General features: G+C 40.5%; 1 protein-coding gene across 1 annotated transcript in view; it reads right to left on the bottom strand.

The window, feature by feature from the left end:
- The window catches only part of LOC137262155 (uncharacterized), a 28,143-nt gene extending 2,740 nt beyond the window's left edge, over positions 1 to 25,403 (bottom strand). Inside the window, exons 1-31 of the mRNA XM_067799936.1 lie at positions 25,351 to 25,403; positions 24,575 to 24,714; positions 23,691 to 23,860; positions 23,372 to 23,532; positions 22,566 to 22,642; positions 20,255 to 20,337; positions 19,882 to 20,092; positions 19,308 to 19,387; positions 18,417 to 18,566; positions 17,944 to 18,046; positions 16,034 to 16,182; positions 15,586 to 15,696; positions 15,071 to 15,137; positions 14,786 to 14,886; positions 14,111 to 14,269; positions 13,400 to 13,522; positions 12,536 to 12,628; positions 11,600 to 11,657; positions 11,076 to 11,225; positions 10,885 to 10,964; positions 9,661 to 9,776; positions 8,972 to 9,076; positions 8,168 to 8,246; positions 7,333 to 7,447; positions 6,527 to 6,607; positions 5,703 to 5,812; positions 4,676 to 4,789; positions 3,809 to 3,970; positions 3,129 to 3,257; positions 2,090 to 2,220; positions 1,758 to 1,886 (exon numbers count right to left, since the gene is read on the bottom strand). Coding sequence (XP_067656037.1) covers positions 1,758 to 1,886; positions 2,090 to 2,220; positions 3,129 to 3,257; positions 3,809 to 3,970; positions 4,676 to 4,789; positions 5,703 to 5,812; positions 6,527 to 6,607; positions 7,333 to 7,447; positions 8,168 to 8,246; positions 8,972 to 9,076; positions 9,661 to 9,776; positions 10,885 to 10,964; positions 11,076 to 11,225; positions 11,600 to 11,657; positions 12,536 to 12,628; positions 13,400 to 13,522; positions 14,111 to 14,269; positions 14,786 to 14,886; positions 15,071 to 15,137; positions 15,586 to 15,696; positions 16,034 to 16,182; positions 17,944 to 18,046; positions 18,417 to 18,566; positions 19,308 to 19,387; positions 19,882 to 20,092; positions 20,255 to 20,337; positions 22,566 to 22,642; positions 23,372 to 23,532; positions 23,691 to 23,860; positions 24,575 to 24,714; positions 25,351 to 25,403 — 3,590 coding nt within the window. The remainder of the gene's footprint in view (positions 1 to 1,757; positions 1,887 to 2,089; positions 2,221 to 3,128; positions 3,258 to 3,808; positions 3,971 to 4,675; positions 4,790 to 5,702; positions 5,813 to 6,526; positions 6,608 to 7,332; positions 7,448 to 8,167; positions 8,247 to 8,971; positions 9,077 to 9,660; positions 9,777 to 10,884; positions 10,965 to 11,075; positions 11,226 to 11,599; positions 11,658 to 12,535; positions 12,629 to 13,399; positions 13,523 to 14,110; positions 14,270 to 14,785; positions 14,887 to 15,070; positions 15,138 to 15,585; positions 15,697 to 16,033; positions 16,183 to 17,943; positions 18,047 to 18,416; positions 18,567 to 19,307; positions 19,388 to 19,881; positions 20,093 to 20,254; positions 20,338 to 22,565; positions 22,643 to 23,371; positions 23,533 to 23,690; positions 23,861 to 24,574; positions 24,715 to 25,350) is intronic.
- Between the last annotated feature and the right edge of the window lie 2,588 nt (positions 25,404 to 27,991).

Consider the following 27,991-nt stretch of genomic DNA (forward strand, 5'->3'; position numbering starts at 1 on the left):
TCACAGATGAGTTTCCTGTGTTCCCCTCACCTCTCTCCACTGTCATACAGGATGGCCACTCTGTTGGTTTTACCTCTCTCCACAGTCATACAGAATGTACACTCTTTTGGTCTTACCTCTCTCCAGAGTCATACAGAATGTCCACTCTTTTGGTCTTACCTTTCTCCACAGAAATCGGTAAATTTACCTTAGTCACTGATGAGGTCCCATGTTCCCCACTGTCATACATGATGTCCACTCTGTTTGTCTTACCGCTCTCCGCGGTCATACAGCATGTCCACTCTGTTGGTCTTACCATTCTGCACAGTCATACAGAATGTCCACTCAGTTGGTCTTACCTCTCTCCACAGTTATACAGGATGTCCACTCTGTTGGTCTTACCTCTCTCCACAGTCATACAGAATGTCCACTCTGTTGGTCTCACCTCTCCCCACAGTCATACAGGATGTCCACTCTGTTGGTCTTACCTCTCTCCACAGTCAAACAGGGTGTCCACTCTGTTGGTCTTACCTCTCCCCACAGTCATACAGGATGTCCACTCTGTTGGTCTTACCTCTCCCCACAGTCATACAGAATGTCCACTCTGTTGGTCTCACCTCTCCCCACAGTCATACAGGATGTCCACTCTGTTGGTCTCACCTCTCCCCACAGTCATACAGGATGTCCACTCTGTTGGTCTTACCTCTCTCCACAGTCATACAGGATGTCCACTCTGTTGGTCTCACCTCTCCCCACAGTCATACAGAATGTCCACTCTGTTGGTCTCACCTCTCCCCACAGTCATACAGAATGTCCACACTGTTGGTCTCACCTCTCCCCACAGTCTTACAGGATGTCCACTCTGTTGGTCTCACCTCTCCCCACAGTCATACAGGATGTCCACTCTGTTGGTCTTACCTCTCTCCACAGTCATACAGGATGTCCACTCTGTTGGTCTCACCTCTCCCCACAGTCATACAGAATGTCCACTCTGTTGGTCTCACCTCTCCCCACAGTCATACAGAATGTCCACACTGTTGGTCTCACCTCTCCCCACAGTCTTACAGGATGTCCACTCTGTTGGTCTCACCTCTCCCCACAGTCATACAGGATGTCCACTCTGTTGGTCTTACCTCTCTCCACAGTCATACAGAATGTCCACTCTGTTGGTCTCACCTCTCCCCACAGTCATACAGGATGTCCACTCTGTTTGTCTTACCTCTCCCCACAGTCATACAGGATGTCCACTCTGTTGGTCTTACCTCTCCCCACAGTCATACAGAATGTCCACTCTGTTTGTCTTACCTCTCCCCACAGTCATACAGAATGTCCACTCTGTTTGTCTCACCTCTCCCCACAGTCATACAGAATGTCCACTCTGTTGGTCTCACCTCTCCCCACAGTCATACAGGATGTCCACTCTGTTTGTCTTACCTCTCCCCACAGTCATACAGGATGTCCACTCTGTTTGTCTTACCTCTCCCCACAGTCATACAGAATGTCCACTCTGTTGGTCTCACCTCTCCCCACAGTCATACAGGATGTCCACTCTGTTTGTCTTACCTCTCCCCACAGTCATACAGAATGTCCACTCTGTTTGTCTTACCTCTCCCCACAGTCATACAGAATGTCCACTCTGTTGGTCTCACCTCTCCCCACAGTCATACAGGATGTCCACTCTGTTTGTCTTACCTCTCCCCACAGTCATACAGGATGTCCACTCTGTTTGTCTTACCTCTCCCCACAGTCATACAGAATGTCCACTCTGTTGGTCTCACCTCTCGCCACAGTCATACAGGATGTCCACTCTGTTGATCTGGTTCTCCCCAGTCAGAACGTCGAGCTCGACCTCTGTACAATTTGCACCGTAGACGTTGTAGTCACAAAAGTCTCCAGATGGGAAAGTACTGCAATAACAATAATGACATGCAAACAAAGAGTGTAGTCATATTCACATATGTGTTCCATAAGCAAATAGTTGAAGAGTGCTCTTTTGAAAAGTATCACTTATGTACCACGCTTACGCAAATACCGAAGCTGAAATTTCCATAAAATCGCAATGGAAGTCCACATACATTTATACGTCAACTAAGTTATAGCAAGGACTTACAAGCTGCTGGCTGACAGGTACACCCCTTCGGCAAAGCACTGAGCAACGAGTTGTGGCCAGGTAGGATTGACCATCTTGGCTTTGACTGGTGCCATTCTGGTCTTCAACTGTTGACAGCATTGCATGACTCCCTGTGAATGTCAATAGTGCAATAGTTCACATCAGGAACAAGCGTTGACGATTTCATAATTATAAATACAAATATGTACTTTAGTTTGTTGAATGTTTGCTTGTTGGTTAATGTCGGACATAAGCAGCAATATTCTAGCTATATGACGTCTGTCTGTACATAATATACCAGGCACAAATGACCGAGAATATGAGTGAAAGTGTGAGTTCAGTTTTACGCCGCACTCAGCAATATTCTAGTCATATGCTGGCAGTCTGTAAATAGTCGAGTCTGGACCAGCTAGAGGATCTAGTGATCAGTAACATGAGCATCGATGTATGCAATTATGGAATACCATGACGTGTCAACCAATGCAGCGAGCCTGACCAGCCAATCACGTTCGTCGCCTCTTACGACAGAAATCATGAGTGGCTGAAGGTCATTTCTAACCCGGACCTTCACGGTTCGACCCACAATATGAGAATCGATCTATGCATTTGAGAAGCAATGACGCGTGTCAGTAAAATTGAGAAAGAAACATTTACTTTAGGAAGTATTGTTTGAAACAACTTAAAATCAAAACTAAATTATATAGTTTTCCAAATTTATGTATTGCACCTCTTACTGAGGCAAAATATGTGGTCCTTCCATTTTTAAACAATCCATGCAGCCATGTTACTGGTCGTACAAACCTTATTTCGGACTGATGAATGCAAATAAGTACGGATGTTTTTGTTACGACTATATATTCATTTAAACAAAAAGTGGATTCGTAAACATAATGTAGTGTAATATTATCTCGTGTTGTGACCTTCGTGTCAGTAACGTGTAAGGCACTGAGTAGATAGATATACATGAACACGCGTGTACATGTACAAGCACTGAACTCGTATTGTTGAATTGATGAAACGCTAGACTAGCACGACGTACCAGTGCGTTCACGTCGCTGGTGATGCTGCCCCCTGTGGCCATGGAGTTGGAGTTTGTCAGTAATGTTGTCGGCTTGACCCTGATGATGTCCATGGAGATACCAAGCTCATAGGCACAGACTTGTTTCATCTACCATGAAAAGGCCTTCATTTTCACTTTTCAGAACAAATAAATGCCCATGTCATTATTTCTGACGAATAGCGGATTTACTGCATAGGGCTACTGAACAAGTGAACATACATGTCAATGGATAGAGCGTCTACCCACAGAACAGAATGTCCATGGTTCGAATCCCGACGTGATACCAAAACTTGACACTGATTGTTACCTTGCCTGGCTCTGAGCCTTTGAAAGATAAAAAAAATTTTTGTCTGATTTCGAGTCAGGGCCCGTCAGTAGTTCATAGCACTGCGGCATATTATGTTATCTACCTGTTATCTAGGCGTTATAAGACCGGATAACTCACTGACCAACTGAGTCAAGCTGCTAAATTAACTAAAAGAACTAAAATAACAAACATACTGGTTCAGATTAAAACTAACTAGAAACAATAACTGAAATCACTAAAAATATCCCACTCTGCAGAGCTAACAAAGCCTACTAACAAAATGTATACTTGTTACTTCAACATAATTCTCCTTATAAATGTAGCAAGTAAATGTGATAATGTTCCGACCAACCTTTGTGTTGATTCCCTGTCCATTCTCCACTCCCCCGATTGCTATGGCCACGGATCCATCGGCGTGAAAAATCGTCACATTGACAGTTTGATGGGCATGTGTGAAGTTCACCTCGAAGCGGAGAGGCATGACTGAGATACCTTTCTTCTTCCATCTGTTGGCCTTAAAGGCGATGCATGGAATTAAAACCTTCATTTGTTTAATAACCACACAAAGTGCACATTTAAACATACAAAAATGATATCGGGGTGCTTTCGTATCTAAACAGCGACACCTACCTTAATACCACAACCAGCAAACGCATGCATATCAAAATAGGACAAACCCATCTCGACATCCATGAGACGGCGATTGTACAGTTGTGACTAAATCATGGGTATATGTATTACAGCAGTATCACAGCTGTGTGGTGGTGCTTGTAAACAAATCGTGTAGGAATCAGACAATCCAGTGACTGTCACCGTGCGTTACTACGACAGAGCATGTGTTCATGAATCACTATGGAAGAGTGATGATACCATGCGTTCGCGCGTGTCCTGCACCACGGGTTCACCCGTCAGAATAGGGAATTGCATCGGATATCGTTTATCTACTGATGCATCACTGGTACCTTTCTCCAGTTTATATTATCAAAAGTGAAAATAAATAAAATAGATGAAAATATAAAAAAAGAAAACATGACAAAAAAGCCACAACGCAAAGAAATTGGGAAAATCTTGTAAATCGATAGAAAATAAGAACCTGTCAGTTTCAACCCCAAGAAATATTTACAGAGCCTTAGCTATGTATTATTAAATACATCTTACAACGTAATAAGGTTTCCTTTTACTTCACTTCTTCGAGTACGAAATGAAGCAAATCCTCTACCTGATTGAAAGCTACAATCTGTTGTTTTCTGTTCTGTACATCAGCTGACGTCTCCAGTTGAGATACAATGTCGTTGATGGTGCAGTACTTTAGAACCATTCCACGGGCTGTTGTCTGTAACAGAATGAACCTCTTAGCACGAAACTCTTAGGCTTAGTATGTACCATTCTCTGCAATGAGGTCTATATCCCATTCATTTAGGTTTTAGTATGTGTGTGATTCACACAATGCACATGGGTCTTTAAAAATGAGTGAGTGACTTTAGTTTTACGCCGCACTCAGCAATATTGCAGCTATATGGCGGCGGTCTGTAAATAATCAAGTCTGGGCCAGACACTCCAGTGATCAACAACATGAGCACCGATCTGCGCAACTGGAAACCTATGACGTGTCAAACCAGTCAGCGAGCCTGACCACCCGATCCCGTTTGTCGCCTCTTACGACAAACATAGTCGCCTTTTGTGGCAAGCATGGGTTGCTGAAGACATATTCTACCCCGGACCTTCACGGATCCTTTCAGTATGACGACGACGACGATGATAATGACCATGATGATGATGATGATGATGATGATGATGATGATGATGATGAATGTGTGTACATATGTTGTGCAAGGCGAAGTGAACACACATTACCACTGCGGTGAATGGATCAGTTTCTACAGTTTTCATCACACATCCCTGGGGAGAATAAACCCCCTTTACAGTTGAGGGGCACTAAGACTGTCTATCTTCAAGTGTTGGAGCTACAGTTCGCTTCAAGCAAGGGCTCTGGCTGACAATTCCTGTTAGATATCCATTAATTGGAAACAACACCAGAACAGGTGTGACAAACACATTATTCTCAACCTGCAGTGGCTGTAGTCTTTTACGTTAACGGCGAATAAAAGCGATGATTCAGGGGCCCAAATCTAATAAATGTGTCGGAAGGATTTGAGGTTTCCTCTGCAAATAACATACATTGCAAACGACAATTCTCAACGATTAATTTACGTCTTGAAGAAGCATTATAACGACCATATACTCACTTGTCCGTTTTCGAAAAGGTTTAGTTTCCTGAAATCCATTGGGTCTATATTCAGGATCTTGGCGACGTTTTCCATAACTGACTCCATGATGAAGATAGAAGGACATGATCCTGTGGTCAGTTAATTAAAAAACCTCAAAAGTCAAAAATGATGAAAAAGCATGAATGTCACTGAAATTTATTGTGACACCAGTCTGAGCATGCCCAGTCCTACAGGCGGCACCCGCCACTGACAAAAGGTACCTAAAGAATAAAAATTTTATTTAACGAAATGGTCAGTGAATTTGGTCCGAATAGAAGTATTCCGAAAAAACACTTCTCCCATCCCAAACAAATTGGGTTTTCAACACTGATCTTGATGTTATACATGAAAGGATAACGTCAAAATGACAAAAAAATCTTAAACGTGTGTATTTTCTGACGTGTATGTAAATTAATGATCTTGCACGTGCATCTGTAATACATCGTGTAGTGTATGAGATCACGTAACCAGCCCGTAATGTATTACGATGGGAAAATGTGATGCGGAAAACAAGATTTGCGAAATGAAATAGTACTGAGATGAGGTTGTGGTTAGTGTAGTGGGACTACCGTTATAAATACATTTATGGCAACGAATAAGGTAAAACATGAAAATACTTGTGTTCCATTACATATTTCCAGGTTTTCACTAACAGTGCAAAATAAGCCATGACAATGACATTCAGAAAAGAGTATACCAACACTTGCACTTCCGTGTTCCTTCTTCCCATGAGCATACATGTATGTTTATAATAACTCAAACTACAACGTGTAATATGCATTGATGGTTACAAATGTCCGTACCTGGACCTCGACAGGGTGTGTTGGATGCAAGATTTGTCTTCAGGGCGACAGGCTTGAAATCCCATGCTGGACAGTAATATGCTGCAATAATGAAACACTGCGCCATAGGATGATTATTTTGGTGTTCGCTGTTGAATCTGCCTGCGATGTGCTAAAAAGTCACTGTGTACCCATTTTCTGCGTGAACAGAGGCAAATCTTGAACAAACTCATTTACCAGGTAAGACCACATGTACCACGTAAGAACATGGGCCCTTATCCTCGAAACGTTCGTAGCCCTAAGAATTCTTAACTTTGATCGTAACCAATGTGTTAAGTATGGGCGTAAGAAGTTCGTAGGGCTACGAACGTTTCGAGAATAGCTAGCCTTGTTATTTTGTTACTACTATGCAATAATTTGGCAAAACATATTTCTTGCCCTTAAGAAACATGATAACTTTTTCAAAGTAATATGAAAAAAATTTCTTAGTTGCATTAATGACAGTAATGTACGTGTAGTTATATACAGCGCTCGTGTCTGTAATACTCTAAGCTTGTATAATGCGCCCCTGTACTGAAAATAAAGCAGTACTATATTGTATCACGTGTGCTTCGTTATGGAGCAAGAATGAAGTCCTAGAGTCACACAGTCACTGATCCAACGAATCGCCGAGACCGACGTTGCTTATCTTCAACGGATGTTAGACTTGGGCACTTTGCACAGGACCACACACCACCACAACACTGATGCCTACCATAAAACCACATGAAAAATTACCATACGTAAGTTAACTTTTGTATGTATGTGTGAAAGCTGAGTGTGCTTACCATTGTCAATGCATGAAGTGTAACCTTCGAATCCAGTGTCATTAGAGGACGAGCCACAGTCTGAGTACACGGTCATCTGAATACCTTTCATTTTTCCATCGTTGGACACCCCGACCTGACAGAGATAGATGTTCAGAATAGAGAAACAGCAGGTACAATGTATGGGTGTATGACTCAGCTGGGACATTTTAAGCACATCCTACATGGTTGCCCACATTTTAAGCACATATCCCCTATGGCTGGTCCAGAAACCCAATCAAAAACGCAGATTTGAGCACTATTTCACTTATAACGCCACATGATCGTTTGATGTGAGAAGAAGTACATGAAAAAGGTCTTTCACTGCAAATACGGAAACATTGGGTTTTAATCCTTTTCCTTTTCTATTTCATTTATAACGCCACATGATCGTTTCGGAAGAAGTGAAGGAGGTCTTTCACTGCGAATACGGAAAGGTCGGGAGTTTCTTTATCCTTTTTTAAATTTAAGTATGGGTAAGCCGTAAGTATTGGTAGGATGCAGATAAACCGAGAAATCTGAACCTCGACTAGAACCCAAGAGCAACTATACCCTCTTTTGTAAGATCATGATAACACCGTTTTTTGTCGTAGCTGAATGGATTAAATAATTCCAGTTATCCGATATTCGACATAACGAAAAAAAAACGAAGAGCAAATATGGATTACATAGGGCCGAACTCCATAACAACTGTATGATCGACACCTTGGTGTTTACTCAATACCATTTTGATCAGTGAATATGTGGAACGTTGACATGTAGCGATGCTCGGGTATGTGTTTATCATATTCACTGGGTGACAAGACATTGTACTTACTGTGTAATCCGCAAGATAGGGAAAACGTTTCCCAACTGTCTTTATGTTAGTATGGAAGTTCATAGCCAGGCGGACAGGTCTGAAATAAGTCAAGGAAACCAACTATACTGAAGGGCAAAAGACACTTCACCGAGATTGTTTCTCGTGTAAATGAAAACTGAAAGAATAGTTGTTAAATTTACTCAGTATGCCATTTTGTCAAATGTTGTCCGTGGATCTTTTATATTGAATATTGAATTTTATATTGAAACAAGGATGTTTAATGCAAACTTGACCTATTAATTCGAAGACTCAAATTTAACCAATTTCATGTGAAATAAAATAAAGCCAAAAAGAACACCATATAGAGTTTTGTATTATGTAAATATATCATATTAACAGATAGTTTTACTTCAAAGTAACACACAATTAGAAATAAAAATATTAAAGTGTCCTTTGAGTAATGCTTAAGTGTCCGTACAGTTAGGTTTGTGGCCCTTTTCAAATTATATTAACACATAAATCTACTTTCGGTTGTCGGTTTTAGATACACGAAACATTATGTTAGTGAGTGTTTCTGTTTCACGTGTCACTCCAGGTAATTGGCGTGACATGTTAAAAATATATTTGAATTTATTTGGTGCAAGAAGCAAGTCTGGCATATGCCAAAATAACATTGCCATTTAGTTTCAGGATACACACGGATTCATACATTGCACCTCAAAGACATTGAAATATGTTCCTACGAATACACCGATATGATGTGTATTGAATTGACATGCATTCTTGAGGACAGCAGTGAATGTCATCTCGAGTGGCACCAACCTCCTCGTGACATATGCGGCAACAGCGGCAGCACAGGCAGGTAGAAAACCACGTGATATTTTGGCCCCAAAGGATCCCCCGAGGCGTTTTACCGTCAGGTTGACACTGAAAAGCCAACAAAATTCTGTCAAGATGCCAGACAAATTTAATGAATACAAATCAATTTGTTCATTGGAAAAGGTTCATTTGTATAATGATAAACCATGAATGTTTTTGAAACGTCAGACAAACAAACGCTGAGATTGTAAGAGCAAACATGATATATTTAAGCGAAAATTGGAGATACAAAATAGAAGACATTAGTGGTTTATGTAAGATAATGTTACAAATCCTTCTACATCTACATCTACATTTTCATCTTAAGTGCTACTTTAGATATATATATCTAGTTATTGTTTATAGCATATTAGTTATTTATTTGCTTTAGGTAAATCAGTTAAACGTTTTAATGCCTACCTTCCATGCAAAATAATTCAACAACATTTTCTCATTAATATATTTCTGTGTTCATGTGTTCCAGTGCAGTTCAGTATATTATGGCATGTCTTCACGCTGGATGTACTTGTGTTTGGAACGGGGACCAGGAGCTGTAATTTCGACGACATCATGACAAAGGTGAAATACAGCTGGATACGCCACTCGGACCTTTTCAAACGAATTATATATGTAAACAGCAGAGCTAGTTGTACCTGCTTTCTGATATGCCGAGGACTCTTGATACCACGACTTGTTCAAAGTCTGGCCATTGTGTGGAAGACAGGAGACTCACGCCTACACCGTCTTCGTCAGGATAGCAGATGCTTATCTGTAGAAGGAGTGAGTGGATGAGCATGGTGTTACGCCATCTATAGAGATTTTCCAGCAATATCACAAAGAAGGACAACGGAGATGGGCTTCATTGATTGTACTTAGGTAGGAAAACAAACTCGGGTTTTAGCGTGACGAGCAAACGCTTTAGCCATCAGGCTATGTTCTCCCATACCCATACAGTCACGGGGTTAGTATCACCTGATACTGAAAGTGCAACTTTAATATGTACAGATTTACACCTACGAATACATTGACTGAGAGTCATTGATATTTACGATGATCGAATATATTGCCTGAGAACCATTGACTGAGAGCCATTGGCTGAGAGCCATTTACATTTACGAATACATTGGCTGAGAGCCATTTACATTTACGAATACATTGGCTGAGAGCCATTTACATTTACGAATACATTGGCTGAGAGCCATTTACATTTACGAATACATTGACTGAGAGCCATTTACATTTACGAATACATTGGCTGAGAGCCATTTACATTTACGAATACATTGGCTGAGAGCCATTTACATTTACGAATACATTGGCTGAGAGCCATTTACATTTACGAATACATTGGCTGAGAGCCATTTACATTTACGAATACATTGACTGAGAGCCATTTACATTTACGAATACATTGGCTGAGAGCCATTTACATTTACGAATACATTGGCTGAGAGCCATTTACATTTACGAATGCATTGACTGAGAGCCATTTACATTTACGAATACATTGGCTGAGAGCCATTTACATTTACGAATACATTGGCTGAGAGCCATTTACATTTACGAATACATTGGCTGAGAGCCATTTACATTTAGGAATACATTGACTGAGAGCCATTTACATTTACGAATACATTGGTTCAGAGCCATTGACTGAGTGCCATTTACGTTTAGAAATACATTGACTGAGAGCCAGTCATGACGTAGTGAACACCAGCAGTAGCAGTTTACTTTAAAATTGTGCAGTTTGATAATTTCCAAAAAGAAGCAGACGGGCATAACTGAAAAATATTGAAAAAAAAAAAACATACATCACAACAATAATGTCTCCCGTCACTAATGTGATGTACAGGTGTGCTAAGTCAGTGCTGACTTACCTGTGTCTCTAAATGAAAATGATACTGATGCCCCATCTTAATTCGACCGGAGATCTTTTTGTCGGCGCTAGCTATTGCCGCTGAAAAAAACAAAATTAAACAAGGAAGCGCATGAAAACAAAACCTAAGCTATCATACATAATGTTGGAAAGGAGATACGTTTTGAGGATGAAGTCAGAGCGGATGTTTACCCGCAGCATCACCAACTTTCAACCCCTGGGCAACATTTGGAAATATGGAATTCTTCTGGATAGCATCTTCCAGTGTAATGATGGGGGGCTGGACGTTCTTGTAGGTCACCTTCACCATGCTGGCTGCAGTGTCGGCGGTGAGTTTGTCCACTGGAATGCAATACACGCCACTTTTAATGACACTATTACCTTTTCACTGGGGTTCGAGAGTATGCACATGGTTAGTGTTTAGCTCTTGTCATAAAATAAATAAAATGATGTTTGCTGAACGTCACGAAAACTCCTCATCTGGTCTGTCATTAACATAAACATTCCTTGAAAGAGCAAAATGTAATGTAAACATCATGTTGGATGAACTGCCTACCAAGCACCATTCATGACACCTACACATCCTTTATCGTTATTTCTGCAAGTCGACGAGTTTGACTCTCAGCTAAACGATCCTAACACAAATGGATGGCAGTATGTCTGCACACAACAAGGCTGTGGTCCCTGTAATTCTGTTTTGTCTATGAATCACCTACCTGCAACGATGATGCCAACTGGTTGCCCACTGTAGAGAACCTTCCCACTACAGAACAACTGTGAACAGAACACATGATAAATTATTCTAACCTCTAACCAGGAAAATATTTCTTTAGGCTGTTTTTAGTCACATTAAGTGGATTTATCTGGGATTTGTGCTATTAAAGAGTTCTGCATATGCAGTAATCAAATGTGGAATTATTTTCGTAAAAGGGAACTGGTTGATATGAGAAGACGAGTCAATACCTTGATTGTCATACAATGCATTTAGGGTATGGGGTAACTCAATAAATAGGTCTAGACGTATTCAAAGCGGAAAACATAAAGGTGTGTACTCTTGTGCATGTCGCTTCTTGCAACCAGCTCAGTGAGGGACGCGTCATGCTTCACAAGGTTCGGTTGCAGCGTAATCGTAATTGTAAACCAAAGGTTTCTGTGTTCTGTAATCTGATTGGTTGAAAAACATGATTAAATGGTATTAGATTCCCGGAAACTGAAAGACTATTCACCGCGTATTGACACGTAAACAATTGTTTTGTTGTGTCATCAACAGTGGTGACGTCATTCAAATCATATTGTGACGTAAAGTTAGAATGACATCACAAATGAGCAACTACAGATGCTACCATGGGAACCAGCTGAAACGGCCATCTGATGACACTTCACTGCTGTGTCCGTATTCGATGTAAACGAGTGCAGACACTAAAACCCCTTTGGTTTACTTTTGTATTTACAATGTCGATAAACATCATGTGTTGGCCAATTTCCGGGTGTTATTGAGTATTTGAAGCACGGGAATATTTCATTTGAAACCTCCGGGTGACGCCGTCGGTTCCAAATGCATTTCCGTGCTTCAAATACTCAATAACACCCGGAAATTGGCCAACACATGATGTTTATCTCCTAAGAGTACTACATAATGATAATGATAGTACCTCTTCCACATTGGTAGCTGAGTAACTGAAATTATTGCTGCCACCTTTTGGTATGTCTGCAGCAGAGATGTAGCGGATGACTCCAGGAATACGCTGTGGAAACAAATGACAGGGTGATGACCAATGTGTGTGACCATTTTAACATTTCAGCGGAGGTAGAAAATGTAATCTGTGTTTCACGAAAGTGAAAAAAAAAATACAAAAAAACCAACGAAAACAAAACAACACCACTACCAGTTTTAAGGTTCCGAGAAAACAAAAAGGGTGCCTCGGTTACACAGGTAAATATGTATTGACATGAATAAACCCATAATTCCTCTGAATATAATACTTCTATACATGGTTCCAGGCACGGATTTATTTCAACTTACGAAACATTTTAGCATCAGACAAACACATATGTCGACTTTGCAATTGGGGGTTCATACGCTACTGATCACGAATGTTGCTTTTTACCAAGTATACTACCTATCAAAGGTTTAGACTCACTGAAAGCACTCACTATATGCCATACACCGAACATGAATTTCTCCACTAACTTGAGGAACCAACTGCAAACCTTCTGCGACTGAATTGCACGAGGACCATTCATCGAATTGCTGAAATATCTTGCACGTGCAAATATCGTTCAGGTGTAAGGTTTTCTTAAGACTTCGCCTAGTTTCACTGAGTTTCATCATTGTTTGAACTCATAACAATAATCTTTTCAACGTCACGTTTTTGTTTAGCAATACACCCGTCACACGTGTAAACAGCATCTTTAAACAAAATTGAATATTTTGCAAAATCTAGTTTAGAATAGTAAGTGCCTACATATACATAAGTGCGTCTAAACTTTTGATGGGTAGTATATATGATGGTTACCAAGGCTGCAGATGTGTCTACTGTGTCTATTTCGGCGTTACCGACACTGGTGATAACGAAAGATGCGCACAGTTCTGCCTGGACAGGAGGGATGTCGTTGACGAACTTGACCCTTCCGGATGTCTGAAACACAGATGCAGTGTCATATAACTGAAAATCAGAATGGCACCCATACCGACTCAGGGACGCGTCCAAAGTCCAGACAGGAAAAAGGGCACTTTTTAATGTTCCCCGGAAAGTTAATATTATGAGTTTACAGTATTTAATTTATAATGTAAACGCAAATTAAAAGAACGATATTCCCGTATTACGTCACACAGATGTACATGAGCGTGATGCGTCTTGAGAATGAAACCAAAATATTTTGAATTGGCACGCATGATGACAATAAACGGATTATACATGCATATAACATCAAATGAAATATGCTTATCTCACAATGTACCTCTCTGTTATGTTTAACTGTTTCTAATTGGGTTAAAATAAGAATGTCTCCATGTCGTATTCAAACAATAAAACATGTATTCAGTACTCAGAATTTGGTTATCTGTTCTTGAAGAAAGAGTCGTGGAAAACCCGTGTATAACGACAGTAACCTCCATGCTTGTGGGTTTCACCATAAAGTGGCAAATGTCTTTAATTCGTCGTGCCGACTTCTGTCAACATATCTTGTTATTTTTCCATGACCATGTACACAAAGCTTCTATTTACCTGTAGGGTTGCATCAGCTTTTATCATAGGTTCAGTCAAAGGGTATTCGTCTTTACGACTGTCATATGTCTGAGTGCCTGAAGACACAGGACGTATCAAGTTGGTGCCACCACTCTGGAATCTGGCCGCTGCTTTCTCACCACACATGCCGAGAACACACTGAAATGTGTTTATATAAAGTGGCACTACAAACCATTGTCAGCAAAGGGTAAATTTCTGAACTTTTTCATTACCCTGTAGGAACCAGATTGATTTTGTATCAAGTTAAGCAATGATAGATAACGCATGCACATGGTCCCCATAGCTGTCTGTCTTAGGTTTGGCAGTCAACATACACATGCAATACAGAGAGATATATGTATAGTTGGCATGTCTTGCGTCCTCTATTTATTCAGTGGCTGAAGCGTTCACTCGTCACGCCGAAGGCCCGGATTCGATTCCTCACATGGGTACAATATGGCAAGCCCATTCCTGGTGTCCCGCTGGAATATTTGTTGCTGGAATAATGCCTAAAAGCGACGAAAAACCCAAACTAACCCACTATTCACAGTAAATGACAATATTGCAGCTTTTGGCTTTATCATTTTAGTTACAACAGCTACCTTTTAGTAAGGTGACATTAGCAATGTAAGGAAATGTTTCAGTCAGGCATCGACGACAGATACATATACTGACCTTGTAGAACAGGGAGATGGCCAGGCTCTTCCTATAGGTTGTACTAGACAGGTCAGGGGTGGTGTCAGGAACCAGCTCGGCCGACAGAGTGGCTACAGCAGCTGCAGATGGTGATGACAATATGAAATTACTTAGGGTACCACTGTGAAACGTACGCCGTTTTAGCACACAATTCATCGCTCCTTGAATGGTCATTGCATGTTTTTGCAATAATTACAGAGGTATAGCACAAACTATAGCTTATATGTGGTATATGTCGTGTTTCTCAGTTTATCTTTCTTTTACCTCTGAGGACTGAAGAGTCACCCAACTGTTTGCCCTGCAGAAACGCCTCTGTGTTGCTGGCATGGACCTAGAATATTTCTTATTCTTGGGCATCATTACGTTAAGAACATCACGTTATGTTAAAGGCATCATATTACGTAAAGGACATGATATTACGTTAAGGGCATCACATTACGTTAAGGGCATCACATTACGTTAGGGGCATAACATTACCTTACGGACATCACATTACGTTAAAAGCATCACATCACGTTACGCACATAATATTACGTTAATGATATCATATTACGTTACGGACATCACATTACGTTACGGACATCACATTACGTTACGGACATCACATTACGTTACGGACATCATAGTTTTGTTCGATTATGTGTACAGCATCTCCATCCTTTCACATACAATTTGTGTTAAAACAAGTTAGTGAGATGTGTGTTGTCGTATTACATCTCGAATCATTATGTAGCATATGAAATGTTGCGGAATTTATATATCGCTGATATTTGACTCACCAACGTCTTGCTAATACCACCATAAACCAGGGTTGGTTTGGCTTTGACCATGAAGTTATTGCTTCTGTCCAACTGCATTCTGAAGCCTGCTGTCACATAGCTGTGGGCATTCTGGAAGAAGTGAGTGAAGACGTCAGTGTGTTGTCACCTGTTTCAACAAAATTCTTCATAACATAGTGACATCAGCAGTAAATGACAAAATAATTTAGGGTTATTGGTATTTTCATGATTGATATTTCTTCAGGTTGTCGATGAATAAATAGATCCTTACTCATAACTTCAAAAGTTACACATATCCCGGACTATTTTTGTCCAGTAAATATTCAGTTCCTGACATCCGACGTTGCAAACCATGAACATGAACTATACTGATGAAGTTTGTTATTTTATTGCGTATTTGATCACATGATGTACCTGAATGCAAAGGGACATTGTTTCCGCTATGTACCTGGTGTCTCTGGGTAACCTTGTAGGTCTTGACATAGACGTCTCCAGATGGAAATGTTGGAAGTGTGACAGACACGATGACCTTGCCCTTCATGTCTAGCTTCAGGAAGTCCATGAGACTGCATGGCGTCTCTGAACCATCACTTGAACCTATACAAAGGCAACGACGGAGATGGACATGGTTTGTCCACGAAACATATCTTCGCTGGACAGTGACATTATCTTTAGATTTACTTTAGTTACGTCCATGAGCTCAGACAACACAATACGTCTTTTCCATTGTTATAATAATACAATATGTAATTTTATGTAATAAAAACAATAATGGACCTGCTAGTTTAACCTGGTCTCCTCCATAGCCTAGTCAGTCTCACACCTATACAGAAAATGACCAAAGTGGAGATGGGACTTGGGGAAGCAAAGAGCCCGTCAAAAATATCCTGGTTGCAACAACACGAATAAGCCCACACTTGTTATGTAACTATATAAAAAGCAGACAAAGGGTGTCTTGACCGGAGCAGCAATGATTGTCAGCCATTAGAAAGGTATAGGCGCAGTTGTTCAAGGGAAGTCTCCATGAGACTCTGTGGTGTGCTGAGAAGAGCGATCTGGACAAAGTTTTTCAGTTTGATAAAGGCAGATGGCATGAGAATGACACAGAAAGCTATCTGTTTGCTGATCAGAACTCCCCACTTATAACCTTCAATCAATGTTGGTTTTCTATACAGAGTAAAAAAAGAAACTTTACAAAATGTAATTTTTGAAAATAATGAATAATTTTTCTCTGATGATACATCTATGCATCCGAAATGGGATCCTTATCTTTCGACTCTAGAAAAACGTTAGCAAAACCCACTCAAACCCATCCATTCGTCGTGCAAATAACGTTAGTGCAAATCAGGTTTTGCATGTGCAGTCGATCACGTGATCTTCTTATCGAGAATTTCTTCATTTGCACGTGTTTCCATTGGCCTCATGAATTGAAAAACACACTTTTAAACCACAGTTCTAACTGTACTTTAAATGCCACGATTGTCCAATGTGCAACGTCAACGTGTCGTTGGCAGATCAGTTATTGACGTCGCAAGAGCAATGGGATGCAGCCGTCGTGCTGTGTATGACTTGCGAGGTCGTCTACAACATACCGGCACCACTTCTGTTCGCCCATGGTCGGGTCGTCCACGTGTGACGTCAAGACCAGAAGACCGTCAAATCGTCCTACATCACCTACGTGACAGATTTCTGCTGGCTACACAAACTAGGGCTGAGATGTTTAGAGGTCGACTGTCTTCACAGACCATTCGAAATCGGTTGTGTGTTGCCAGTACCCATGTTTTGGAACGGAGGTGTAGCCTAATGGCACTGATTGTGGCACTGTCAGTGTATCGAGAACATCACACAGATCTCAGCAGTGAAATAATAACAATTAACCCAACTTATCATCACTTGTTGTTTTTTATAGTGCCCTGAAGAAAGAATGCGAAGTTTCATTTTTGGCTCAGTATATGTTAAGCGAGATTGTTAAGACTTGCCAGTTGATGATCAGCGTTGACACACACACACAGTATCCAAAGTGACATGATGTCATGGCTCCATCCTTCTATTAGCGATTTTGCCATACCTGTGTTATTTTTATAAGATCCCTGCTTCCACCGATAATATGTAGAAAGCACCATAGCAAATCCTCGGAATCTTCAGAATATGCTCATACAAAACGCGTATCCAAACCAACACATCTGGCTTTGTCTTGGCTGTAATACCACCAAAATGTCAGGCTTGCATCCCTCGTACTGATTTGTGTTATTGTCATTGACTCCTTATGTTTGGTACTTCCCAGTCGGTTCAAGGATAAGGGTTGTAATGCATGTTTCATTCTCACTTCAGTGCCCTCTTATCATTGTCATATCTTACCAATACTTAACATCGCTCCGACTGTCTCGAACATAGTGAAGACATCAGACGGGAACTCGGTGTGGATGTTCTTCAGCATCAGGTTCCCGGCCCAGCTGCCCAGCTGAATCAGAATTTTTCAACTTATCGTATACAGAAGAATGAATATCCAATTACTGGCTTGTGCAAGCACAACAAGATTCAGTCTGTCATCATGTAAGATATGTGTCACACATGAACTCTTATTAACTACCAAACTGGCAACCGTCATTGTTTCTAAGGATATGCCTGTAACGGATATTTTGCTTTCGTTAAGATTTTAAATCTACTACTTCGAACTCTGGGGCATAATGTCTCCCTACCTCCTCCGAACAGATGCGCACCATGTCATCTTATCTACCTTTAGTCTCATAGGGACGCAGGTCCAATCACTGAACAGTGAGAGAAAACAGTGAGAGAAAATATATTTATTTTTGGTTTCCATAAGTCCTCACATTTCTGACTCCCGTGGAAGCAATGAGACCGACGCCGTTCGCGAAGTCACGGAAATAAGACAAGCCAGGTTTGGTGCTGTATTCCTTATAGACCTCCATCAGATTCGTTAGTGTGATACTGGAGCCAAACGTCACTTTAGAGGGGTCCGCCTGGTACATAAACATATAAAATTAGGTCATGGAAGTGCATTCTGTCAAAGAAAGACCCGTGAAGGTCCAGGGTAGAATAGGCCTTCAGCAACCCACGCTTGCCATAGAAGGCGACTATGCATGTCGTACGAGGCGACAAACAGGATCGGGTTGTCAGGCTCGCTGACTTGGTTGACACATGTCATCCGTTCCAAATTGCACAGATCATATGAAACTAAACTCACTCACTCACTCACTCACTCACTCACTCACTCACTCACTCACTCACACTGTTCTAAAGGAGATGGAATTAGGTTTGATTTTAAATTTGATCTCCCCGTGTCTAGAATATTAATTACAACGAAAGTTTGTAAATTTGCAAAATGTCCGTTCACTGCACTCAATGCAGTAACTAATATATTCGTTAACAGCGAAGTCTTTTTCTCATACAATGTAATCAAATATAATTTATGTATGATAATTGTATTTACAGTCATATCGTCATGCAAACTGTCACAAGTTTAAAGTTGGTTCATCATCAAAACGAAGATTTGAACAATCTTCCAAGTCCACAAACATCGTTTCAGATGCACATCTGCAGGGATCAGATTGTAACCGGTTGCTGTGATCGTAAGTTCCGTTTACCCAGCAATACAGCACCTCGATCACGATTTGGCCATGAAGTGGGAATCGCTGCAGACAGAAGGAGACATCGCTGGTTTTGTAACATTTATACGTGAAGATGCATGCAAATAAACATACTGAAATGTCATAGAAATCCGGGATGCCACGCAGGTCGATGAGGACTTCATACATCCATGGACTGATCCCTTTATACACCCCTGAAAGATTCAACAATAAATGATTCCAATTGTTAACACCTAGAGTCGTGATCATTTAATAACCAAGAATAACCCCAATATATGTTATGCTACTGCTTACATGCATCAAACAATCCAATGTTTCTGATCTACTTTCAAATATATAAAATACCCAGAGTTCAATCGGTAATTTGATGTCACTCTGTCCCTTATGACCATCTTTCCCTAGAATTTCTCTCACTCACTTGGAGACTTATTATATTATGTTGTCCTACAGTTCGCATGGAACTCATTATTATAGTTTTCATTGTAAGATTTTTCTGTAAGGATCGAAAGAGTGCAATATACCTGACTGGGTTCTGTGTTGAATTGCTTTCCTGGTTTATTAGGCCCAAGAAGTTCATGATAATATATTTACCGGTTATCATAGGGTCTTCTTTTAGGAAAGAACAGTTATGGAAATAAAACATAAAACATGTTTTGCAAATGTTAACTGGGAGACACTGTGTGTATACCATATCCTGAATTTCCGAACACAAGCCTGTAGTTGTCTCCCTGGTGTTGACCGAGGAGGGTGTAGAGCTGCTGTGTGGTGATGGGTTTGTACCACTGTGACCCCTGCAGCACAATGTGGAGCGGGACCTGCTCCGGGTCAGCCTGTCTCTCAGATGAACAGCGTCCTGTGCAAGCCTGCCCGGTTTTGCTGCATATCTTTCTGTCCAGTTCCTGAATAACACCATGATACTCAATGAAATGTCACTTAATGTCATGAAAAATCTGTAGCACTGTATGTTACATGTTACCCATCACCACCCCTTTTCACCCCACCCCATCCTCTCCACCAAGGTGCATATTATCAGAACACATGCACATTCAACACCCTTGTACCTCTATGTCAATGTTGCCTCCAGGAAGATTTGGCGCAGCGTCGGCAGCAAAGGATTTCATCGCGTCCAGTATCGGTCTGTAGCCTGCAGGTATATGTACAATGTGCATATACTCACACATTACATGTGGTTGTATGATATGTCCGAGTTTACACACACAACAAAGTAATACAATAATTACCCTATGGGGCAATGATAATGCGTGTCGGTTCAAGGTCATTTGGGTCATCATGTTTGACCTAATCACTCATGTCCTACTTCATCACTTTATCAGGGTTATCACTTTATCTGCGTATTCATGTGTAAAGATCATTCGCCACGTCTTAAGAATTTTTAAATAAAAGGTATGATTACACAATGCCATTTAGAAAGTGGTTAAATGCAACATTTGTCATATTTGGGATTTCACTTTCTTAGTAAAGTACAAATTTTATTACTTCCATCCGGGATTCGCACTCGCACCCTCAGAGTCAGGCACCTAGCCCGCTCAGCCACCGCGACTTCCGGGTTCGAATCCAGGATGGGATTCAACCCCAAAAAGTACTAGAAGCTGTACTTTACTAAGAGAGTGAAATCCGAAATATGACATATGTTGAAAAAAAGGGTTCGGATGTCAAAATGCTTTGGTCTAAATATTTCTTTCTGGTGCTGATTCATCATAATTGACAAACGATTTTAGGCTGATGATGAAACTGATGAGTATTGTCTGTCAAAATAAACATTAATTGTTCGATGTCGACCAGTTTATTTTCTGTCGACATGTACGTCAATACTTGCTGGACGTGCAAACGCCTGTGCGATACATATGTACAAGTGCACACATAACATTGATAACCCTAATATCAGCTGTTTTTGTGGCGTGGTAATTTGCTGGTAGGCGAGATGGAGAGATAACCTGTGTAATAAGACAATGTCAGTCTAGGCAAGGTAGAGAGCCTACAGCGTTGCCATGTCATATCACAACATTCAGCATCAGCGACATCAAACACTCATCTACTCTTCTATTTATGTTTGATGTTTATAGTGTGAATATTGGTAACATGTGCTCTACATTCTGACTTAACATTATCTACGTATGAGATAGGGACAGTTGGCATACTTGTATGAGCGCCTGTGTATGTGATTTGCTATCTGTCCTTGAAAGATTTTCTGTAACAATGTGTACGCTGACGCAATAGTTTCTCATGTGCAGATCACGCGGTCACGCATTTACCAGTCAAGGACACCCGTTGCTTGAATTTTTTTTTGTCAACTGTTGAGAGATTCATATCTGTAGTCTAATGCGTGACAAAACTTTGTGTTCCTCGTTTCATGTTATTGATTCACTGGCACAGTTGTTGTATTACCCATCAAATGTTTAGACTGAAACACTCCCTATATGTTGCAGTTATGCACATGGCTACATCGAAGATGATCTTATCCAATAACTTGGGATGACCAGATGCAAACTTTGAACAAATAAACTGCACGATGATCATGCGTAACGTAATTTATGATAACGTGTCTACATTTAGTGCATGCGAACGGTTGCGATTTCGTGTAAAGTTTTGTTAAGAACTCTCCAATATTTACCGAGTTTTATCATTTACTGAACTGATGACACTAATCTTTTAAACGTTACACATTTGTGTTACGATCAGTTCACGTGTAAAATGTATGGAACATGTGACAAAATCTAGTTTAAAACATTGTGAGGTCATGGGCAGAGTTAACAGTTAGCCTTACTGTTCAGTTCAGCTCAACCTGATGAGGGGGCTAGGATAAGCCCTGAAACGTCGTGAAAATAAACTCAAAAAGTTGCTATCCATAAAATTTGTCCTGTATAGTTTAGAACAGTTGGTTGAAGCGAGTAAGATTTGATGATTGGCATGTTTAGAAACAACATTTTGACATTCGTGAGGCAAGAAACGGTAGGGCAGAACACGATAAAGTTTTTTCTCGACACCCTGGGTCTGCATTGGCCAAATGTCATTGCCAATGGAATTTGTATCGACCACATCTATTCATTTTATGAGCAAGAATAAACCTCGTAGGCAGTAAATTGAACACTGGTGTTCTGATGCACTTTCTCGTTGATACTTCCATGTTTACAAACAAATTAGTAATACTTTCACTCAAGAAATCAACGTCAGCCTAATTAATCATACCATTCTCGTATTTCTTAACATGTACCTTCAAAATGTTTTTCTCTCTGACCTCGACCTGTCTCGCTAGAATAGTATTAAATGATATTTCCCTTCAATGACATATAATGGTATGCACCAGAACTATCTTTGTAAAAAGATTGTAACAAAGATGAGGATCCAGCCTACCTGTACACCGGCAGACAGTCGTATCAAAGACATTTTCTACGTCCTGCATGGTGGGGTTGGGTTTTCTCTTCAGTAACCTAAAACAGGAACATTGCATGGTATGAATTTGTAGTGTGTGAGTATATTTTTCAAAACTGTTTCGTGGGCTCTCGACCTTGTACCGATGTGAGAAATCGAACTAGGCCTTCACCGAATCGAGCAACTGCTTTGGCCGCTGGGCAACCCCAGCTGTGGAGTAACTGGCATTATCGATAACTTCGTATTACTGATTTAATAAATGTAATATTATCCCTTTCTAAATGTTTTTGCTGATCGCATCTGTAACGGTATAGAGATCGTGGCATATCTGTGAGTGCAGCTACGTTATTCTGTATAAATGTCAGTGAATGAAACGTTTTCATTGAATTAATTATCTTGTAGAATGTCGACTTTGATGAAACTACGAATATTCTGGCAATGCCTATTTGTGACATGTATTTTGTTACGAATGCGATTTCTGCATGATGCTTCATTATGATCTTTGAACTATATTTTCCACATTTATATATTCCTCTACACCATATGTATCTGCGAATAGGTAGAACTGAGTATCTTTTTTGCAATGACGGTTTGTATTTCAGTTACATGGAGACGGCATTGGTGGCCGTGTTCCAACCGTTCAAAGAAAACCTTTCTACTTTCCATGAAGACATTTTCCATTCATATTCATGATCCTCCATGCATATTATGAAGACATGATCTACCATTGCATCAGTAACCACATTAAGAATCACTGTGACATTCCATACATATTTCGAAAATCTTACCCATACATATTCATGACCTGGGCTGGGCTACAAAAACCACACTGAGAGCCATTGTACTGTGCCAGACGGTCTTGTATCGGGTGTAGACCATCCCTGGGATTGCCCAGACCCTCGATGGTTGTCACTTGCATGCCGTCACATGTGTACAGAGGTACCAGACACTGAAACATGCAATGTGATGTACTTGCATCAAGAATAAATACGATTAACCTTAAAAGAATCCTTAAATTGTAAACGAATATTATATAACGATATACTGATTTACTTAAGTGCATGACACACAGTGTTTGAAAATTACGTCATTTAATGTTGTTCCTACCGAGTTGACTGTGTAGGTCTGTGTGGTCTTCGTAATGGGATCGTGCAGTGTGGTAGTGACGAGGCACACGCCACACCCTCCCTCCATACACATCACCTTGGTGCCATAGGACACACCCTGGGACCTCATGAACTCATTCAGGGAGAGAGCAGCGGCATACGCATTGCCAACTGAAATCAGAACAGAATAGTATTTCGAACCTTAAATAGATACAGTATTTAAAGGAAACCTGTCAGTGTCTCACTGATGTGCTCCTGTGCCCTGTCCATCAAAGCAACGTAGCGCTAAGATGATCGTAACCCCCATACTTCAACATAGACTTACGACTGTCATGGCGCTAAGATCTCTTTGTGGAAAGGAGCCCTGGGCCCCAATTTCGGATGTCAAGAGCAACAACTGTTGTTAGTGGAACGAAGAGGGCGGATCCACCATCCGCAACGCTGTGACAGGCGGTGACATCTTAACCAATCGACCCAGTGCATGTGTATGAATGGTTACCTCGGCAACCATGTGATGAACAGGAGCCCTTGAGCATAAGAATCGGAACATTGACTGAATAAGTGAGAGATACAGCTTGTTCACCTTGACGCGATCGAGTGAATACTAATGCATTTGCGTGACAGTGTCACAATTTGTTGGGTGTGTTATTATGAAAGGATGCACCATGTCAGTTGATTGTCAACATGCTCGAGACAAGATCACCGTTTAACATTCTCTGTTCCCTTGTTTAATGAAAGCAATGCATATTTAGATTAGTGCAGGTCACGCTGATTAAGCTGTATACCCTGCCATGCAGTATATGCACGTCTCATGCCTGCGATCGACTTGTTGAAGATACAGAGGTCTCCTTTTTTAGGAATACTAAAACGCGTTCAGCCATGTACCTGTGTAGGGTGTCCCATTTATGGTAAAGGTAACAGAGGACTTGAGAGAACCTGTGGCCTTGAACTTGAAGAAGTGGCCACAGTTTTCACAGGTAGAAGCATAGACGCCATCCTTCAGTGCTCCGTTGGTAGGGGCGTGCCTATGGGGAAAAGCTATGCAGTAAATCTGTTATAGTCAGAGTGTGAAATCAGTCCTTTCGTGAACTGACTAAGAGGATCACCCATTTCGCGTCATCTTGTATAAAAACAATCAACATACTTCAATCATTTCATGAAATTTAATTTCATCTATATGTGGTGGACAGGGATTTCTGAGATGTAGTGCTCTGGACACATGAAGTGTCAAACAAACAAATGTAAATGCTTCAAAGCCAAGCTGAAGTGTAACAGTCGCTGTCACGATAGTTTTGTTAGTGACAATAAGTGATGTTGAAATTGTGATCCACTTGTGTATTTATGTGAAATGTCATGAAAATACTAAATTTTATTGACTGTTGTAAAACAAAATGACGCGAATTTGATGACCACGGTTGTTTCAAGAAAGCACAGATTTCATTATGTGATTGCAACATGTTTATATTAAAAATCAGACCGTAAATAAATCTGCTGCTTGAAATGTAGTATAAGCTGATTGTCCGCTTGGTAAGCGTCGCTGGTTCCATAAACCAGAAAGGTCCATCGTCCATGCTATAGTGAATCAAGTATACTGATACCAAATGAAACAATTGAATCTCCTGGATATGCAGTATTGATACAGAATTCATCACAGGTCCTACCTGGTCCTACACACAGGACACTGTACAAATTTCCCCACTGTTTTTGTCGACATGACTGGAACGTGTATCTCTGTCGACTGATTTGAGATACGCGATGTGTCACCATGTGATATGCCATCACGTGATGTGCAGTAAGCCGCTGCAACACTTCCGTCACATGTTTGGTGCAAATACGTACAGTAGAGCAAATGTGATTAACTGTTTACAAGAGTATTCATGTAAGCCATTAATATACGATGGAATCTGTCAATCAAGCTTCACCACCGGATCCCGTCATCCAAATATCTAGATGATCTAGTGAATAATTTTTGCATGGTAAATATACACATTTGCAGTAGGGATGCTTATATTTATGATAGTTTAACTTCAATTAATGTATTGGTAGAAAATATACGGTAACCCTATTTCTGATCCAAGTCGCCCTAAACCTATATCCCTACCACCTTGTATCTCGAGTTTCCAAGAAGATCTTGATTATGTGAAGATCATTATTACCTCGATACTTAACTTGGACCTGTTTAGCAGACCTGACAATTGTGTTGAGGTGAACATTGTCATCATCGTATATACTTGTATAATCGCTTCCTTAACGTTGATTTGGATTGTGAACACGAATGATTTTAGAACACAGTTTTTAGCTGAATCCCGTCACTTCGTTGTGTGCTGGTTTCACACCGTGTCCTTTTACGGACTGGTTTGCGATTAGCTTCAGTTTCACCTTGACACCTTTTACGTCGCACTCAGCTATATGGCTGTGGTCTGTAAATAATCCAGTCTGGACCAGACAATCCAGTGATCAGCAGCATGAGCATCGATCTGCGCAACTGGGAACCGATGACATGTGTCAACCAAGGCAGCGAGCCTGACCACCCGATGCCGTTAGTCGCCTCTTACGACAAGCGTAGTCACCTTTTATGACAAGCATGGGTTGCTGAAGGCCATTCTTCCCCGGGACCGCCACACAGATGTTCAGGTGTATCATTCTAATTTAGTAATAATCTACCTGATGAAGAAACAAATGCATGCTCATATCTTTAAGCAATCATTCCGACAGAATTACGATTAACCTGCACTTGAATTATGGTTGCAGATGATGCCACAATTTCCAGTGTCGCCTCAGACGCGACTACAGCGACAGGACCGCCGATAGGTTTAGGCGCCATGTATCAGAAACCGAAGACTGCTCTTGTGAGTATCAGACAGAGGATACATAGAGGATACTAAACGACCTTCCGTGTAATATCATTTTTATTAAACGAGTTAATGATTTGGTATCAGACGAGCGAAAGCGAGTTTGATACTAAATCTTTAACGAGTTTAATGAAAACGGTTTTTCACGGAAGCGAGTTTAGTATTCTGTTTATTACTCGCCAACATAAATTGACAGAAACTGCGGTGAAATTGCCTACAGTGTGAGGACTCTCAGCTTTCAAGTCAAGCAAGGTCTAGTAAAATCGCGACATCAACATTAGCTTTGCGACGTCACAACTGTTGACGTCATACGTCAAGCGGTATTACACTAGTGTAATATTGAAGTGAAAATATTACACTGCAGTATCTTCAACGGGAGAGTAATAAAATTCACTTTTCCTTTACTCGTCTTAATATACTGCGATAATATCAGAAAGACTATGTACTTTTCTATATACAGGCATGACCTGACATCAGTACTTAATGGGCATAGTTCAGTCAGCAGTTCCATAAACATGACAACTCCTTCAATTAGTTCAAGACTTTATCGTCAAAAGCAACAAATTTGAGCAATTTTAGATTCATATAGAAATGATAACTGCATCATCTTACTTTTCCTCAGGCACTACGGCCTCTAAAATACTGACTTTCCTTTTTTGTGACTGTATACTATGTTTAGCACTACCTTGTGTCATTTAATTACCTGGAGAGGTATTTAAATCAGCAAGCTTTATGAGTCCAGATTCGTTCGAAAAAATATGTTTAAACCAAAACAGCAAGAAAGGGAACGGATGAAAACACGCGAAGCTAGGTGCTCACTGACCAGTGAAACCTGAAACCCTCGACATCCTGAAACCCTCGACATCCAAGTCCACTAATGACATATCCTGACTGGGATAAGCGGCGTAAAAATAAACTCACTCACTCTTCTTTGTGTATTGTCGCAATTGGGCAATGCATGTGATCTTAAATACACACTGAGACGAAAAAGACTTTTATTTTCAGAATTCTTTTCTACAGTACAACTGCAGTAACAGGGCAAATGACATTTTACCTGATTGTCAACTAAGAAAATGAAAGTTTTCAACTAATTATGATGTTTGATGTTCATGTTTGCTCTGTAAGATTATAAACGGTGCATATGACTCTTAACTAATTGACACGTTAGTATGTAATTGTTTGATCGGCATTCTAGAAGTTTGTGTCTAAAAATGAGTTATGGATGACAGCTTTTTATTTATTTTATTTTGTACATCACTTTACCCAACTGTCACGTAAATAAGCGAATGAATGTGTTCACTTAATTGTTTAATAAATGCTTAAAACATTGCTCTGTATTGGTCAAAATGATATACTCATGTGAATAGGAATTAGTCTTCAATAAAAAATGCTTGAGAGAGGCGACACACGGGATCTGATTGTCAGACTTAACTTTTGCGTTCTTTCTCAT

Source organism: Haliotis asinina, chromosome 14 (genome assembly GCF_037392515.1).
Source record: "Haliotis asinina isolate JCU_RB_2024 chromosome 14, JCU_Hal_asi_v2, whole genome shotgun sequence".
Lineage (NCBI taxonomy): Eukaryota > Metazoa > Mollusca > Gastropoda > Lepetellida > Haliotidae > Haliotis > Haliotis asinina.